The sequence below is a fragment of the Microchirus variegatus genome (assembly GCF_963457635.1).
Source record: "Microchirus variegatus genome assembly, chromosome: 2".
Taxonomy (NCBI): domain Eukaryota; kingdom Metazoa; phylum Chordata; class Actinopteri; order Pleuronectiformes; family Soleidae; genus Microchirus; species Microchirus variegatus.
Window position 1 is genome coordinate 31,406,255 of NC_139803.1, and position 15,164 is coordinate 31,421,418.

Consider the following 15,164-nt stretch of genomic DNA (forward strand, 5'->3'; position numbering starts at 1 on the left):
CACAATGTCGCTAAGTACTTCAGTTGTACTAAAAGGCCTCTCTGGTTATGTCTCTCGAAAGCGCTGCCATTTTCTTGCCCAGCAAGAGTTGATCGTTGCTTTGATATTGCAAACTTTAAAAAAACAAACAAGAAAAAAACAGAAAACAAAACAACAGAATTTGAGCTCAGTGTAAACATCCAGCTCCGTTCAGCAGAAGCCTTCAGTCCACGGGTCCTCGCTCTAAAAAATCATCTATGCGTCTGTCATACATTCTTATTTTAAAAACTGTAAACAAACCAAAGGAAAAAAAATGCCAGTTGTGGAAAAAAAAGTCGCAGTTTTGTTGTAAAATAAGTTACAAAAACAAACAGAATAAAAATCTTTGCGTACAGTACTAAAATCCTAAACTAGACCTTTTCGTACTTAAGAACCACATGTTAAGTCTATAAATATCTTTACAAATATACACGTTAATTATTCAAATAAACCTTTTTTTTCTCTGTACCACTTTAAACGATTAAATGTTCATGACAGTGTCTTCTAGACTGCAATCTTTCCATTCTAAAAACAATATTTAAAAAAGAAACGTAACTAATTTTTTGTCTTTTAAGTACATGGCTGTGAACAGCAATATGATACATATTTGCATTTATATATTTACAATAAATCATTTTCTAGATACATAAAAAAAAACAAAAAAACTCGGAAATGTCGCTGCACTTCGTCAGTGAGCGGCCCTGAAACGATTTGTTCCATGATTGTCGCAAAACAGTTAATTTGCGACGCTAACACGTGACGACGGACGAGGGAGCGCATTGTGCGATCCCTTCTGCGAAAGTCGGGACGACTTTGGAAGAACTTTGCAGATCACAAACTCGGATCGCAATCTCTGGGGCTCCATGGAGGATTAAAAACAAAAAAAACAAACATCGGAAGTCCTCGCCTACTTGATCGCAAACCAGTCGTTGACCAAATTCCCTTCGTAGGCACGGAATGGTTTTCACCTCCACAGAGAGTCCGTAACAAAAAGACTGGCCCGCGTACAAAAATATAATTTCACTTGTGAAAAGAGGAACACAAAGACGGTTCAAACGGCCAGAAATAATCCTTCAACGTTTGGAGCGTCACTTGAGGACGAGGAGGAAGGAGACGAACCGAAGTGCAGAAGCACTGTGGAAGTATTGCATGCCGAGTTTTTAAATTCCATATCTTGAGGAGCTTGAGTCACTGAGAGGTGATTATTATTATTATCAGTATCATTATTATTATTATTATTATTATTATTATTATTATTATTATTACTCTTATTAGTCTGTGAGTAGGAGGTTACTGTCCACCCTCCTCTCGCAGCTCCGTCTTTATGTCCTGATCACCCCGTTACTGGGAAGCTGTTTGGGAAGACAGGGCTCGTCAGGCAGCGGATCGTGGGCGAAGACCGAGTCGTCTCCCGAGGAGCAGGTGCTGTTGGAGTCCTGACAGGTGGGCGAGTACTGCTCAAAGGGCACCGACAGGTCCAGGTACTCCTGTCAGAGGAGAGGTCAGAGGTTAAAACTGTGGCTTAATAATGAGGTGACAAATTACACACAATTTTAACAGAATGTCACATTTTTAACCTTGGCTGAAGCCAATCCCAGCTGACATAGGCGGGGTCACAGCCTGGACAGGTGCACAGTTTAAAGTATTGAGTGTTATTTAATCCGATTTTAATGATCATCCCTTTTTTGGTTTACAAGGTTTGACCAGATTTGCCGGCTGATCAAATTTAAATGTGAACTAAGACCTTGTTAACTGTTAAGAGTCAAGGTTGCTTTCCGTGCACATTGGAACTCGGAGCTGGGCGCGACGTCACGGACACAATTCACTCATATGCTTCATTTTATTATTTATGTTTCGAGCAACTTTTACCTTTACCCCCTTACCATCTTTATTACTCGTTACTACAAAGTACTTTTCTAGTATCGATGACAGTACACGTGTCAGGAGCAACATGGGGTTAAGTGTCTTATGCCTATATAAGGACATACTGTATAGACTAGCTTAGTTGAAAGACGAACTGAGCTAATATCTCTCAATGGTAAGTACATTTTATGTCAGAAAATTACTTTTGAGGAGAATAAATGTCATATACTTTAAGACTACTTCTATCAAAGTCATTCTCTGGTAAGATACTAAGATACTTTTACTCAAGTATCCCCTTTTAGGTACTTTATACAAGATCTGATCTGCGGCAGACTCAGGTTTGTTTTACACTAATCAGCTCTAAAACTGACCGGCAAATTATAATTTTTTTTTGTCATGGTAATAACATATTAATGCAAATAGAAACTCACTGGTTGTGGAAAATCTGGTCTTATTTAGATTATAAATAGTGTAGGAAAAATGGAAGTCATGGCCTGAATTATCTGATGAAGATCCAAAATATGGGATGCTGCCCTCAGGGAGGATAATAATTCACCAGACAATAATCGATGGGTTATTCCGAGATTGACCGAAGTGAAATGAGGAGCAGCGGTGGTTTTGTCCTTTTTTGTGTGTGTTATCAGTGAGAAGCAGCTGTGCAGGGACACTTACATCAGTGGAGGTCATGGATAAAACCCGGTCGTGATCTTCTACCAGCTGTCTGAAGGTCGGTCTCTGCGACGGCACCGCGTGCCAGCACTCCCTCATTATCATGTACCTGGAACACACACACACACACACACGATATTACCGATTGTTTTTTGAATGTTTGTCCTTTGAATGTCACGTTTTTTAGAAAAAAACACTTACAGTTCGTGGGTGCAGTTGGCAGGTTTGTCCATCCGATGTCCCTCCTTCAGCAGCTTGAAAAGTTCCTCGACTGGGATTCCTGGGTACGGAGATCCACCCAGAGTGAAGATCTCCCACAGCAACACACCATACGACCACCTGGACACACGCACACACACAATTCAAACTCAATAAACAATGAATATAAACGAGAGGTCATGCCACACTCATGGCCAGCAGCTGAACGGCTTCAGGAGACACTGAATGATCGATGTGTGATGGCAAATATTGATCTTCAATCAACGTTGTTATTGTTTGAGACAGTGGATCGATATGTGTAAATAAATCAAAATCCAGCCTCAAAACGAGGCGAGTGGAAGTCAACGTGGAAAAGAGATAATGGGAGATCTGGAGATGGATAAGATGGTAGTTGAATGAAGACGTCGTCGTGATTTATAACGCGGTCAAAAGTGTCAAAACCAACCCTTCAAGTTTCTGCAGAAGAGGCAAAAAACAAGGAAATATTGCAATTATTGGTGTCTGTTTTCAACAGTGTATTACTATAAAAAAATTGTTTTTTATAGTAGTGGTTAACAGTGGAGGTCATTTATTGATTTAACAGCTTTCTCTTTCAACGAGGGGAGAGGGTAACCTTCATATGAACCCATTACATTTTTGACATTTTGGATTAAGAGGGTGGATTCATTACGTTAAAAAACATGTGCTTATATCTATAAATGGCTCAAATTAGTTCTGGATATAAACCAGATTTAAGCGTTGGCAGAGATTCCTGTATTTCTGTGTGTGGCCCTTAATGTAACGGAGTTCTGTTACGAAACCATGTCCATGTTCTATTGTATAGTAATTGGAAAAAACCCATTAAAATGTATCTACAGTTCCAGCTGCTGCTCAAACAAGAACCCAAACAATCGGCTGCTCCTCTTTCACTGCATTATTCCTAAAGATTAAATAAAAAAGGGAAGGTAACGAGATAATGGGCGGACGATGTATTGTTGGACTGTTGGTCCAGTGAATCACATTCAGACCCCTCCTCCTCTCACTGCAGTGCTTCAGCAAACCTAATCTAATTATCCACGCTCCGGTCCAGAGGGGCGGAAAAACAGCCGCTACTGGCCGAGGCGGATAAAGAGAGCGAGAGGAGAGGCGACGTGAGGACTGTGGTGGAACAGAGACATCAGGAAAATTCAGGTGGTGTAGGCTAGTAAAAGAAAAACACCACAGACTGAACAGCGACTCATTATTGCGACAGCAACCTGTGGCGCTAACACGCTGGGTGTTTGGGGTCGGAGTGTCTTCAGGGACGAGCAGAGAAGCCACACACACACACACACACACACACACACACACACACACACACACACACACACACACACGCTTTATATTCACTGCTCGTCGCCAATGAGGGGGAATATTTCCAGAGTTCTATTAGGCTCTGAACAGAAGGAGGCAATAAAAGGTGTAAACACAGAGGAAACGGCCTGAGAATGAGAATCATCTACAAAACTCACTGAGGCAGACGCACTAACGTGTTAGCATCCATTTTTAGATCGATACTGTAGTTAGTATCTGTATCAGACCGATACCGGACTAAATCACTAAATGGCATGTATTCATACAGAAAAGCACCTTATAAAGAGGTTTTCTAGTCACGATGACCATTCAAAGCTGCTTTTCATTCACACATTCATCTCTGTGCAGCAGGGGTTAAGCGTCTTGGGATATGAGACACTAATTTATCAATGATTTAACATGATATTAATGTTAACATACTAACAAATCCATATTTATGTGTCATATTATTATATTAACCCAAACCATGTAAAATTATAACAACTCCTTTCTAAACCTCTACACCTTATGTAAATATTTTGTGTTACTGTATACACCTATTTCTTTTTAAAATATATCTTAGGTCTCTTATCTTTTATTATTATTCTCTAATGTAACTGGATTCTATTTAAATGCATCAATCTCCTCGTGTGTGTCAATCTCTGCAGCATCAAAAGCCCTGCGTTCTAAGGGTTAAATGTGTTTTTTCCTCACGTCTACCATATTGAAAAAAGAAGAAAAAAGTCCATCACAGGTCAAGAGTCATGGTCCCTCGGCGTGTGTGAGAGTAAACTGGCTGCGGGGCGACTACTGTATGAAGAGAGGAGGGTTTGGCGGGAGGATTGACTCTGTAATCCAGACCTGCTGAAATAACAGCAGCTCTCTCTGCCTGTTCCCAGTCTGCTGTAATCACACCACTGATCCACTGTTGACAGGGTCCCATATTTGGCTTGGGTGGCTGTTGTGGGGACACAGCGTCTGCCGGCTGCAGTCAGACTTGACTTTATGACCTTCTCGCCCTCAGCTTGCCTCTCCCTCTCCTCCTGAGCCAACACGGCAGCAATGAAGGAACTCCTGGAGTTAAATCCTTGACCTTCTTTTCTTTATCTCCTTATGCTCACAAACAGGTTTGAGGCTCCGTTCTCTTCTCCCTCTGATGTCATATTTTGGGAGATTAGAGAACAAACGCGGCGCGGAATGTGGAGCCACTGACACACAAGAGGCTTCGGGATTATCCAGAGATGACAGTGAGAGGGGAAACGCTGTGATTCCATATTCACACGCACAGAGGCGGCGGTTTGATGCTAACGCGCTCGGTCATAATTGGCATTCGACTGTACTTACACGTCGCTCTGGTGTGTGTAGACGCGGTCGAACAGCGCCTCCGGTGCCATCCATTTCACGGGCAGACGACCCTGCAACAACAGAACCACAGTCAATCAGAACCTTTGTGTGAAACACTGGACCCAAAACCTACGTTTTATTTTGAAAGAACGTCTTTAAGCTCCTTCCACATGAACATTAAAGCTCGTAGCTGAATTCACCAACTGTTATAAAAACACATGCAGCATCTTTACTACACATAAATACACAGCAGCTCTAATGGTTCATTAGAGTCACAGAAAGGTATAAGAGGAAAAATATAATCTTTTTTTTTATTGTTATTGTTAATCATGATGCATGATCTCTTTGGACTCTTTCCACAGTGGATGCTTCTTCCTGCTTAAGCGTCATTATGACAAATGTTTAATTCCTTTTCTGCTGCTGTGAGGTTTATCATAATTCCAGCATCAAAGGTTATTGTTTTATTATCTTTAGTGTGTTTTTCCTCATTTCCCAAAACGACGAGTGCGACTGAGGATGAGACACTCACGTTGGTGGTCTTTTTGTAGTAGTCTATGTTGTGCACATCTCGGGCGAGACCAAAGTCTGCGATCTTCATGACGTTGTCCTCCGTCACAAGGACGTTTCTGGCCGCCAGGTCTCTGTGGATACACTGAAGGAAGAAGAAGAATAACCGCGTCAAACACACTCTTAAAAGTCAGATAAAAGTTAATTTACCCACCTCTTACTTACTGAAATCTTATGCTGAATAAAATAATTTAAAGCTGCTGTCAGTGATATAACAATTATTTCATAATGGATTCATTTGTCAAAAGAAAGAAAGCAAAGAAAATGCTGAAAAATGTAGATTGTTCCCAAATGTCTTGTTTTGTACACAAAACAAAATTATTCGGTTTTAGGAAGTGACAATTTAGCAACGTAAAGGTACCAAAACCTAATGACAACATGCAAATTGCATTTAAATCTACAAAAAAGTCCATCCTCTCTGCTTGTATGATAAAGGGAGGAGCCAAAAACATGTGCACGCTAAGCGTCACGGCGGCTGACCTTCTGCGAGGCGAGGTACTCCATGCCTCGAGCCACCTGGTAGGCACAGGACACCAGATCTTTGAAGGTGAGCTGCTCATCTGGGATTTTGCATGTGTCGAAGGAGTAGTCCATGCCTGGTGGCCGCCGCGCCCGCAGATACTCCCTCAGGTTGCATTTGGAGGCGTATTCCACCAGGACGTAAAGAGGACCTGGACAATAATATCACACCATCAGGACTGGATTAATCGCTGACTTTGAATTGTTCTTTCTGTCTGCGATGCTCTGAAACACTCACCGTCCTGCGTGCAGGCTCCCAGCAGGTTGATGATGTTTTTGTGTTTTCCAATCATCTTCATCATCTCCATCTCTGACACCAGGTCGGACAGATCTTTATCCGTGGCGTCATCTGTGACACGAACACAGGAGAGAATACAAATCACATCAGAACAAACCCATCAAGTGTGGAGACGAGGTTCTTCACAGTAAAAGTAGCAAAGAACTTTGTTTAATAGGATGAATTATTTGTGTTGTGTTTTTGTGTTAAATTAACCAACAATGATTGACCATAAAATTCTACCACTCTCTGTGAACATATTATGTTCACAGAGAGTGGTAGGATTTCAAACTTTAGTTGAACTATAAATTGAAAAAGACTAAAAATTACGAAAGGTTCTAATTAAAACTGGAATAAAGAGTGAGAAAAATGCCTATTTTTGTTTGATAATATGAATTTAGATATTAGATTAACTTGGGCACTTGCTATAACATCAAAACTATTTTTTTCTGGGAATTTAAACTTCAACATCTCACCTGAATCTATACTTCTGTTCAATTAAAGCAGTAATTAATGTAATTATATCAAATTTGGTTTTCAATCTGGACTGTCACCAACCTTTCAGCATTTTCACAGCGACTGTTAGCGGCTTGTTTGGCTTCTCCTTGTCGATGCCGACGGCCTCGGCCATCACCACCTGACCGAAACAGCCTTCGCCCAGAGGTTTACCGAGAGTTAACCTGAAGCACAAGGGATAGCATTTCAAAGCTCAGCCTTTGCTCATATGAATTTCACATGTGCACATGCTGGTACAAGGACAACAGCACTCTCACTTACCGCGTTCTTGGAAACTCCCATTTGGGGTCGGACGGCAGTTCCAGCTCTGAAACGTTGGCCAGCATCGGTCCGTCGCTGGACGACAGGCGGGCGATCCTGACCAGCGGCGTGTTGGAGTTCATGGAGGAGTTGGAATCCAAGGACACCTGCTTGGGTTAAAAAGGAAAAAGGAATAAAATGTTATAGACTCTGAAAGGGGTACGATAATGATGTGTGTTTGAACAGAGATGGAGGGAAGGAAAAGAGATAGGAAAGAGCGAAAAAATCGTAATATCAACAGCAATATTTAATTATCCACGAGACAAAATGTGTTACAAAACAGAATTCTGGTGAAATTGCAGTGCTGCAGGAATTCAATTAAGATGCTAAAATTATCAGTCAAAAACCCAAAAATTTACATCAAACCGGCCATCGGATAACCTGCATCTGTCGACCTCTTAAAATACTAAGGTTTGATGCTAAAGCTTTGGTTTGCACAAAAAAGGGCTTTAAAAAACAAACAAACAAGGGAATAAGTTGATGTACTTTCTTTTACAAACGACCGACAGTGAACACGACACATTTCAGGACTGATGTCAGAGTTTCTCTGAAAAACAGCCCCGACTTCCCACACCAGCGGTGACTCTAACAAACAGTCGGCCTGTGGCTGTAACAAAGACGAATGTCGGCGCGGGCCGAGGCGAGGGCGGGACGGACGTCTGTATCCATCAGAGAGCTTCATTTCCAGATCGGCGCTCCTGCCTCAGAGCCCTTCGGCTCGACAACCTCGCACCATTTGTCTGAGTGCCGAGGCGAGCCGGCGGTTCTCCGGCTTTTGATGAATCTGTTTGTGTCACAGTCTGTCGGGTGCTCGGCCCCCCACAGGTGGGGGGGTCCTGGAACAAACATGTCCACTTACCACACTTCCCTCCATAACTTCTCAACTGAAGGGCAAAAAAAACCCAAAAGAAAACAGCGCCGACCAATTTCAGAGGCATGAAAAGTAATATCTGACAGAACATACCAAGAGGTTTACAGGAGATTTACTCCAGTTATGAAAAAGAAAGGAGAGAAGCGGGAGATTAGCTTCACAAAAACCAAGAGAAGATTACAGAAAAATGCAATAAGAGCTTTCCCCGTGTTTCCTTATAAGACCAAATATATGAAAGTAGCAGAAATAGAAACGATTTGGAGGCTACAATTAGAGCAGCTTTGAAAAGTTCCTCCGTGACAGGGCCGCGTCTGAGTCACAGGCACTAATCAGAGAGACTCGCTGCTTTGTGACCTTTCCACAGCTCAAACCCCAACTTTACTTTTTAAAAGTCATGTGCGTGTTTTCCAGGGAATGAATTATACGACTTTCCCAAAAAAAATGCAACCTTTGCATTTCATGGAGCGCAAACCCTTCAATTACAGAGCTGGAAAGTCAGGACTCGTGCAAGACACGGCAGCAGGGCGTGGCCCCGCCCACCATCACACGCTCATCTCAATTGAATGTGCAGATATGTGTTTATGTTCTTAAACACATAGCTTATTCGGGTCTGAGCTACGAACGTGCGAGGAACCTATTGTTCCTGTTGAGAATATTATTTTTCGCAGAAGTTGCGCCCATTTTTCAGGGGGTTAACATGCATAAAACTCATGAAATTTGGCACAGAGGTAGAGTTGGCAAAAAATGTGATGGTGGCATAGGGCACTAACCTGTTTGTAGTCCCATAGCTCTATAGCGCCCCCAGAGGTCGGGTCATGGTCAGACAAAAGTCGTTGGATTGGGATGACATTTGGTGAGTGTGTTGGGCTTAATTTTTAGGAGTTTTTGATCTGAGTGAAAGTGCCAAAATTGCGTTAAATGCTATATTTTGGATTTTTGTTGTGCTGTTTTATCGTGTCGCACATATTCCGATATTAACCAAACTTGTAAACTTGTTGCTCTCATGATTCCAAACAAATTTCGAATGTACATTCATTAGATCTGCCCACCGAGAATTCGGCCATTTTGGAAAAACAAAATAGCTCTTCACAAACAAACCAGTCCTAGCATGTTTGAGCTAGCTGCTAGCTCGGTCCATATGTTATGAGTTAGAGCCTCTATGTCTAAAGGTGTGACCTCAGCGCTCTGACAAAATAGACGTTAAAATGGCGGGAAAACTAATTTAAAATTCCACTTTTTGAAAGCTTTAAAGTAAACAGAACAACCTGACATTTCTCAGTCTTCGGATATGACGACTTGTGTGGGGCGAGAGCCCTATCATGACTGTGAGTCCTATGAGTGGTCCTAGTTATTATTATTTTTCCTCGAAATAAATCACATTTTTGAGAACCTGAACATGCCCCAAAACTCTGCATCAGACCTGGTGAAAAAGTGTGCTGCTTACAGCCCTGGTTTTACTCATGAGATGACCTTTTCTTTGCTTTAGTCTTATGCTTTGCTTTAGATTTATCTCTCTCAAAATCATATTTTTTTATTCAGTAGTCAAAAGGCTTTGAGTCAAATTACCGATACAAATCTAATTTCATAGAGACACGCGCGCCATCCAGAGTGTGATCACTGCAGCACCGACTGGACTAGAAACCACAAGAATGAAGGTTACTCTGCACTGCCTGACAGTTATCTGATGAAATAAGACAGAGAGAGTCAGCGTGAGGAGGAACAGAACTTCAGGAGATCAGATTGAAGTCTTTTCATCAGAATAAATTGGAGTGAGGACGAGGAGGAGGACGAGGAGAAGGTGAGGGCACGTTAATTATTGTGAAGAGATGGAGGCAGGATAAGAGAAGACACTCTGGCATTTACAAAAAGGCCTTTCTCCTTTTTCTGGAAATGTCTGATTCTCACTCTCGCTGCTTTTAACCACTGAGACTTAACGACCAACAACATAACATAATCTACAGGAGAAATCAGATTATATCACATTTTAATCCAGATATTTTCAAGTTTATCTTGTGAACAGAAAGCTGGGGAAACACAAACCTGGTTTTTAATCCATTTTTGTGCAGTTATAAAAGTGATTGTTGTCGTTGCTTTTCCGACATTTTTCAAACAAGTGACTCATACTTTCATTATACTTTCCATTTAACTTTAGCGTCCCTGCACCGAATATTTCCCCACTGTTCCTTTAAACCTCGTCGTTTTCAGTTCATCTGTTTGCGTTCTGTTTGAACTCGGTGCTGGATCCCACTCAGACTGGAGTGAGGTTTGGGTTTGAACGCGGGCCTCGGGAGACACAGGTCTGCAGACACACACACACGCAGCTGCTCCACTTTTAGTGTTTCCCTCCAAACAGTTGAGGGCCCGAGTGTGTGTTACACACAGAGTGAAATCTAAAACTAACACTGACAGTCACAGGAGGGCATAAATATCCCCCGATCTGCTCCAAGATAAATGTGAACACATGTCACCAGCGTGATGCCGTCCAGGAGCTGCACCACGTCACCATAACAACCGGACATAGAGACACCGGACGTACAATCAACCGTGTATTTACACTCACTCGTGTGCGAGTTCTAATCTTTTTTGGAGGTTGTGTGAGTTGAAAAGAGAGATATTTTTCCTCACTGTGGCAGCAATATGACACTGTTTTTCCATGACTCTTCAAAACTAACTCAAACTGCTCTCCTGACTCCCAAAAAATAATCTAATCTCTGCTGAGGTTTGGGAATTAGTTAAAATTTGGAGAAAAAAATAAATAGGAATTGAAAGAATCCCAGTAATTTCTCTAAACCTCCAGATAAATCAATAGTATGTGACACGTGTGTAGGATTTGGTGGCTTCTAGTGGTGAAGCTGCATATTGCAGACAATTTTATAATTTTATGTCATGTACATAAATTTGTGTTGATAAGTAATTCTACAACGTGGACCTTCAACAGGGATTTGAAGGCTTGTAAGTTTGGATTTTTAAACTGCTCCTGTGCTAACTGCTAAGCTAACCAGACAAGGAGAGAGAGCGAGAAAAGGGAGGGAAAAGGTGTTTGTGCGAATCTTGTATCTACTTTCTGTTACCTGTCTCTTGAGGGGGAACTTTGAGAGCTTCTGCACAGGCGGCGTGGGCAGCGTCTTCTGCGTGGTCATCCTCATGCGGCAGAGGACGACAATGACCACGGCGAGGATGAAGAGCACGCAGCCCGTCACGTAGATGAGGATGTCGACGTAGTAGTCCTTCTCAGGGTGCACTGCTTTGTCAGGAGGAGGAAGAATGAACATCAGACAAAAAAGTTTGCACAGCTTTTCTCAGTAGCACATTTTATCTAAACAGATTCCAGGTTTATGGTTTGCATTTAGCGAGACAGTAATCGGCTCGTAGCTTTATCCTGCAGCAGGTAATTGCAACTGTGATATGCTCCTCAACAGAGGTAATTATTGTCTTGCACACATAAATGTCTGGAAATTACCGTGAGACGTTGTTTAAAGAGGGAAAATCTGCTCTGATTACAGCAAAGTCTTATGCTGGAGGCTATGGTGGTTGTGTCGAGAGAGATGTTGGCGTGATAAAAACACAGTAAGGTGTGTTAACAAGTCATTATTTACAATAATATATGATAACATTTAACAAGAAAATGCAGTTGGGAATGCTAAGTACTTTCAACTACTGTTTTCCTGTCCTTTATGACCATTTATTTTGTGTTTGGAATGCTGAGTCAGCAATTCCCGTCTATTATTGTTTCTGCCATTTTTTTTGTCCATAGCTCCTCCCACAATTCCCATCATATCTAGACAAAGAGTTGATTAATTTTCCCATGTTGTGCTACTGAGAAAACATGGAATTGTAAAAATACAATCATAATTCAAAGACATTAGATTTTGTAGGAGTGGACAATGAGAGCCCAGCCACCTTCACAGAGAGAAGAGGAATATACCTGGAAGAACCGTCAGCCAAGCAGAGTGGTAAGCATAGCCGATAGAGTTCCCTGCCAGACAAGTGTACTCGCCCGCATCCTCAAAAGACACACTGGTCAAGAGGAGAACCTCTAGCTCCTTATCTGTAGTGTTTATACCAGCCGTCTGTGGAGGATGAAAGAGGTATAAGATGGAGGAGGGAGAGCGGGAAGAGAGAAAGAGGAGATTTCATGAGCCCAAAGCTTCTTAGAGGAAACACCAAATACACCCTGGAAGAGAGGACAGGTACTTGAGAGGATTTGAAATGGGTCAGCAGTGCTGTTTTTTTCTTCTGCTGACCGCACCAACCACCATCGCCACCTGGAAACACCCAAGCAGCACCTCCACCATGCTGCGACAGACGCTTGTTGGATCAACCTAAGCTCACAGACGAAGCCTTTTTTTGTAACTGTGTTTTGCATTTGTTTTTAGGTGAAGACGTGGGCAAAATTAAGCTTAGTAAGAGGGATATTTAGCAATTTCAATGATCAGGTGTATGTTTTGTACTTTGTACAACAGCACCTGTGAGTTTAGGCTGAATCAGTGCAACGTTTATTTGACACAAAAGCAAAGCCGATTTTATATATATATAGATATCTATCTATCTATCTCTCTACTTTAAGATTTTACTTCTTGGGGTTCCTCAAGGATCTATACTGGGGCCCATTTCATAAAGACTTTTAAGATTTTGGTTCAATAATATAAAATCTTACTGCACTTTTGTTCTGGCTGAACAAATGTCCATCCTGTTTTTTTTTTTTCTGTTTGTTTTTTTAAAATCAAAACAAGTCTAATGTTTTGCGGTTGTGGCTTTTCCCACCTTTAAGTATCAGTTGATGTGATGATCAGTGTGTTTGTGTGGGGGTGTACAGACCCAGTATCTGATGTGGCTTGGTCTGGGATGAGGCGGGGTACTCTCATTCACCAGGCTTCAATAATGAACAGTGACATCAAGAGCCGGTCATTAATCAGAGTCCTACTGCATGCTTTCATGTACAGTACCAGTCTCTCAGTGTGTGTGTGTGTGTTGGTGGGCGGTTTCATGTGGGCTTTTATTTGTGGTTTGTGAGAGAGTGAGGCTACTGCAGGTGCTGCAGTAATTGCCGAGTGCGATATTGTTTGTTATTGATCAGAAAGGAAGACAAAGTGGCACTGGGTGTTAAAGCAAATCTACTTTCTAATTCATTTGTGTGTGTGTGTGTGTTAGAAAGTAAGTAAACCCACAACCAAGAGGAGGCCTGCAGAGAGGCAGAGACACAGCAGAGGATCAAATGTGGTTAAGGCGGCTGTTGTTTGGCCTGAGCTCAGGATTTACCTGGTTTGTACACCTTAAGCCAGAAAGCGTTTTCTGACTTGCCTACAAAGTTTGAGGCGCGACACCAGTACTTCCCGGCGTCTTTCGCTGTCACGCTGGACAGATTCAACTTACTGAGGGCCTCAGTGTGTTTACTGACCACACTCTGTGGAGGGGAAAAAACCGAGAGGCACAGTGAGGCCATACAACAAATTCCTGTGGGAACACATGTACATGACAAGACTGCATTGTATACGCAGATGTGGAAAACAAACACACATGTCATAACCTACAGTTTTATTTAGATTTCCTCATTTGAGTGGAAACTTCACTGGCCACAGGTTTTATTTAAAAAAAAAATGCAACTACTCAACTACTATACTACCACTATAAATTCTTCCTTCATTATAGTTTAGTTTTTGCAGTTTTTTAATTCTCTCATCTTTAGTAAATTTATCAGCAATAATGAACTTGACATCCTCAACACCTACCACAATAAAATACACTCATACTATTATTAAAAGTCATATATTCTTAAATCTTTGGAGAAATATGTGTTTGCTTTCTTTGACGATGAGAAAAACAATAGATACAACTCATGTCAAGCTAGGAGCTAGCTAGCAGGAGGCACTTGGAGGATTTTTTTCACTTTCTGTTCGACTCCGTATTGAATAATAGATAAAAGTAGGTAATTTATGAATTTTACACATGTTCATAGGTTTATTAATGAGGTTTAGAAAAAGCCCAAAAAAACCTTGCTTACTTACCCTATGCTAACCTAAGCATGGAATGTACACACTTTGATGTGTTCTCCGCCTTCACAGCACCCATTTTGTGAAATAAATATATTCAGTCTTTATGGTAGCAAAAGATAAATATTGAACCTTTGCTTTGGTCTGCGATTAGCATATTGCTAATTGACATGGAAACCGTGCACAAACCTAAAGCTAAGAACTGCAGAGTGTGCAGCAAAATGTGGGATTAAAACCATTACAGCGTCAGACCTTTAACACGCGCCACACATCGCATACTTTCAGCAACACATGTTATCTATTGGTACGTCAATCAGCCACTTTAATGCTCGCACGCTGCCTGTGACGCGTCTCCAGCAGAGAATCTGCTGATGAATAATTTAACGGGCAAAGCACATAAAGGGAGAGAACATATCATGAGTTTTGTGTTGCTTAATGAACATCCAGCGCTCGACTCCAGACGCCGCCCCGATCCCTCTTCACGCCGGGGTGCATCGCTCATCGCTCATCGTTCATTTTTTCCCCCTCTCAGCATCAAAAGAGGCATTTCTGTAAAAAAAAAATGGGCGGAAAAAAATCCTGCATGTCCTCCTCCTCCTCTCACCCTCAGCTGTATTTAACTCTATATACTGTACGCCACACATGACATGTCGCCAAGAGTCTGAATGAACTGTGGTGGGGCCAGAAAGACAGATGGAGA

The 15,164-nt window shown here is 41.8% G+C and overlaps 1 protein-coding gene across 4 annotated transcripts in view; it reads right to left on the minus strand.

The window, feature by feature from the left end:
• Positions 1 to 1,340: 1,340 nt before the first annotated feature.
• Positions 1,341 to 15,164, minus strand: part of fgfr3 (fibroblast growth factor receptor 3) — a gene marked incomplete at both ends in the record, with an annotated part of 57,573 nt that continues 43,749 nt past the window's right edge. For 3 of the 4 annotated variants that reach the window (XM_083910287.1, XM_083910285.1, XM_083910288.1), the window contains 11 exons: positions 1,341 to 1,505; positions 2,554 to 2,659; positions 2,752 to 2,889; positions 5,425 to 5,495; positions 5,954 to 6,076; positions 6,472 to 6,662; positions 6,749 to 6,859; positions 7,346 to 7,467; positions 7,565 to 7,713; positions 11,546 to 11,718; positions 12,400 to 12,544. In XM_083910287.1, coding sequence (XP_083766413.1) covers positions 1,341 to 1,505; positions 2,554 to 2,659; positions 2,752 to 2,889; positions 5,425 to 5,495; positions 5,954 to 6,076; positions 6,472 to 6,662; positions 6,749 to 6,859; positions 7,346 to 7,467; positions 7,565 to 7,713; positions 11,546 to 11,718; positions 12,400 to 12,544 — 1,494 coding nt within the window. The remainder of the gene's footprint in view (positions 1,506 to 2,553; positions 2,660 to 2,751; positions 2,890 to 5,424; positions 5,496 to 5,953; positions 6,077 to 6,471; positions 6,663 to 6,748; positions 6,860 to 7,345; positions 7,468 to 7,564; positions 7,714 to 11,545; positions 11,719 to 12,399; positions 12,545 to 15,164) is intronic. The other variant, XM_083910286.1, reaches the window with a different exon arrangement.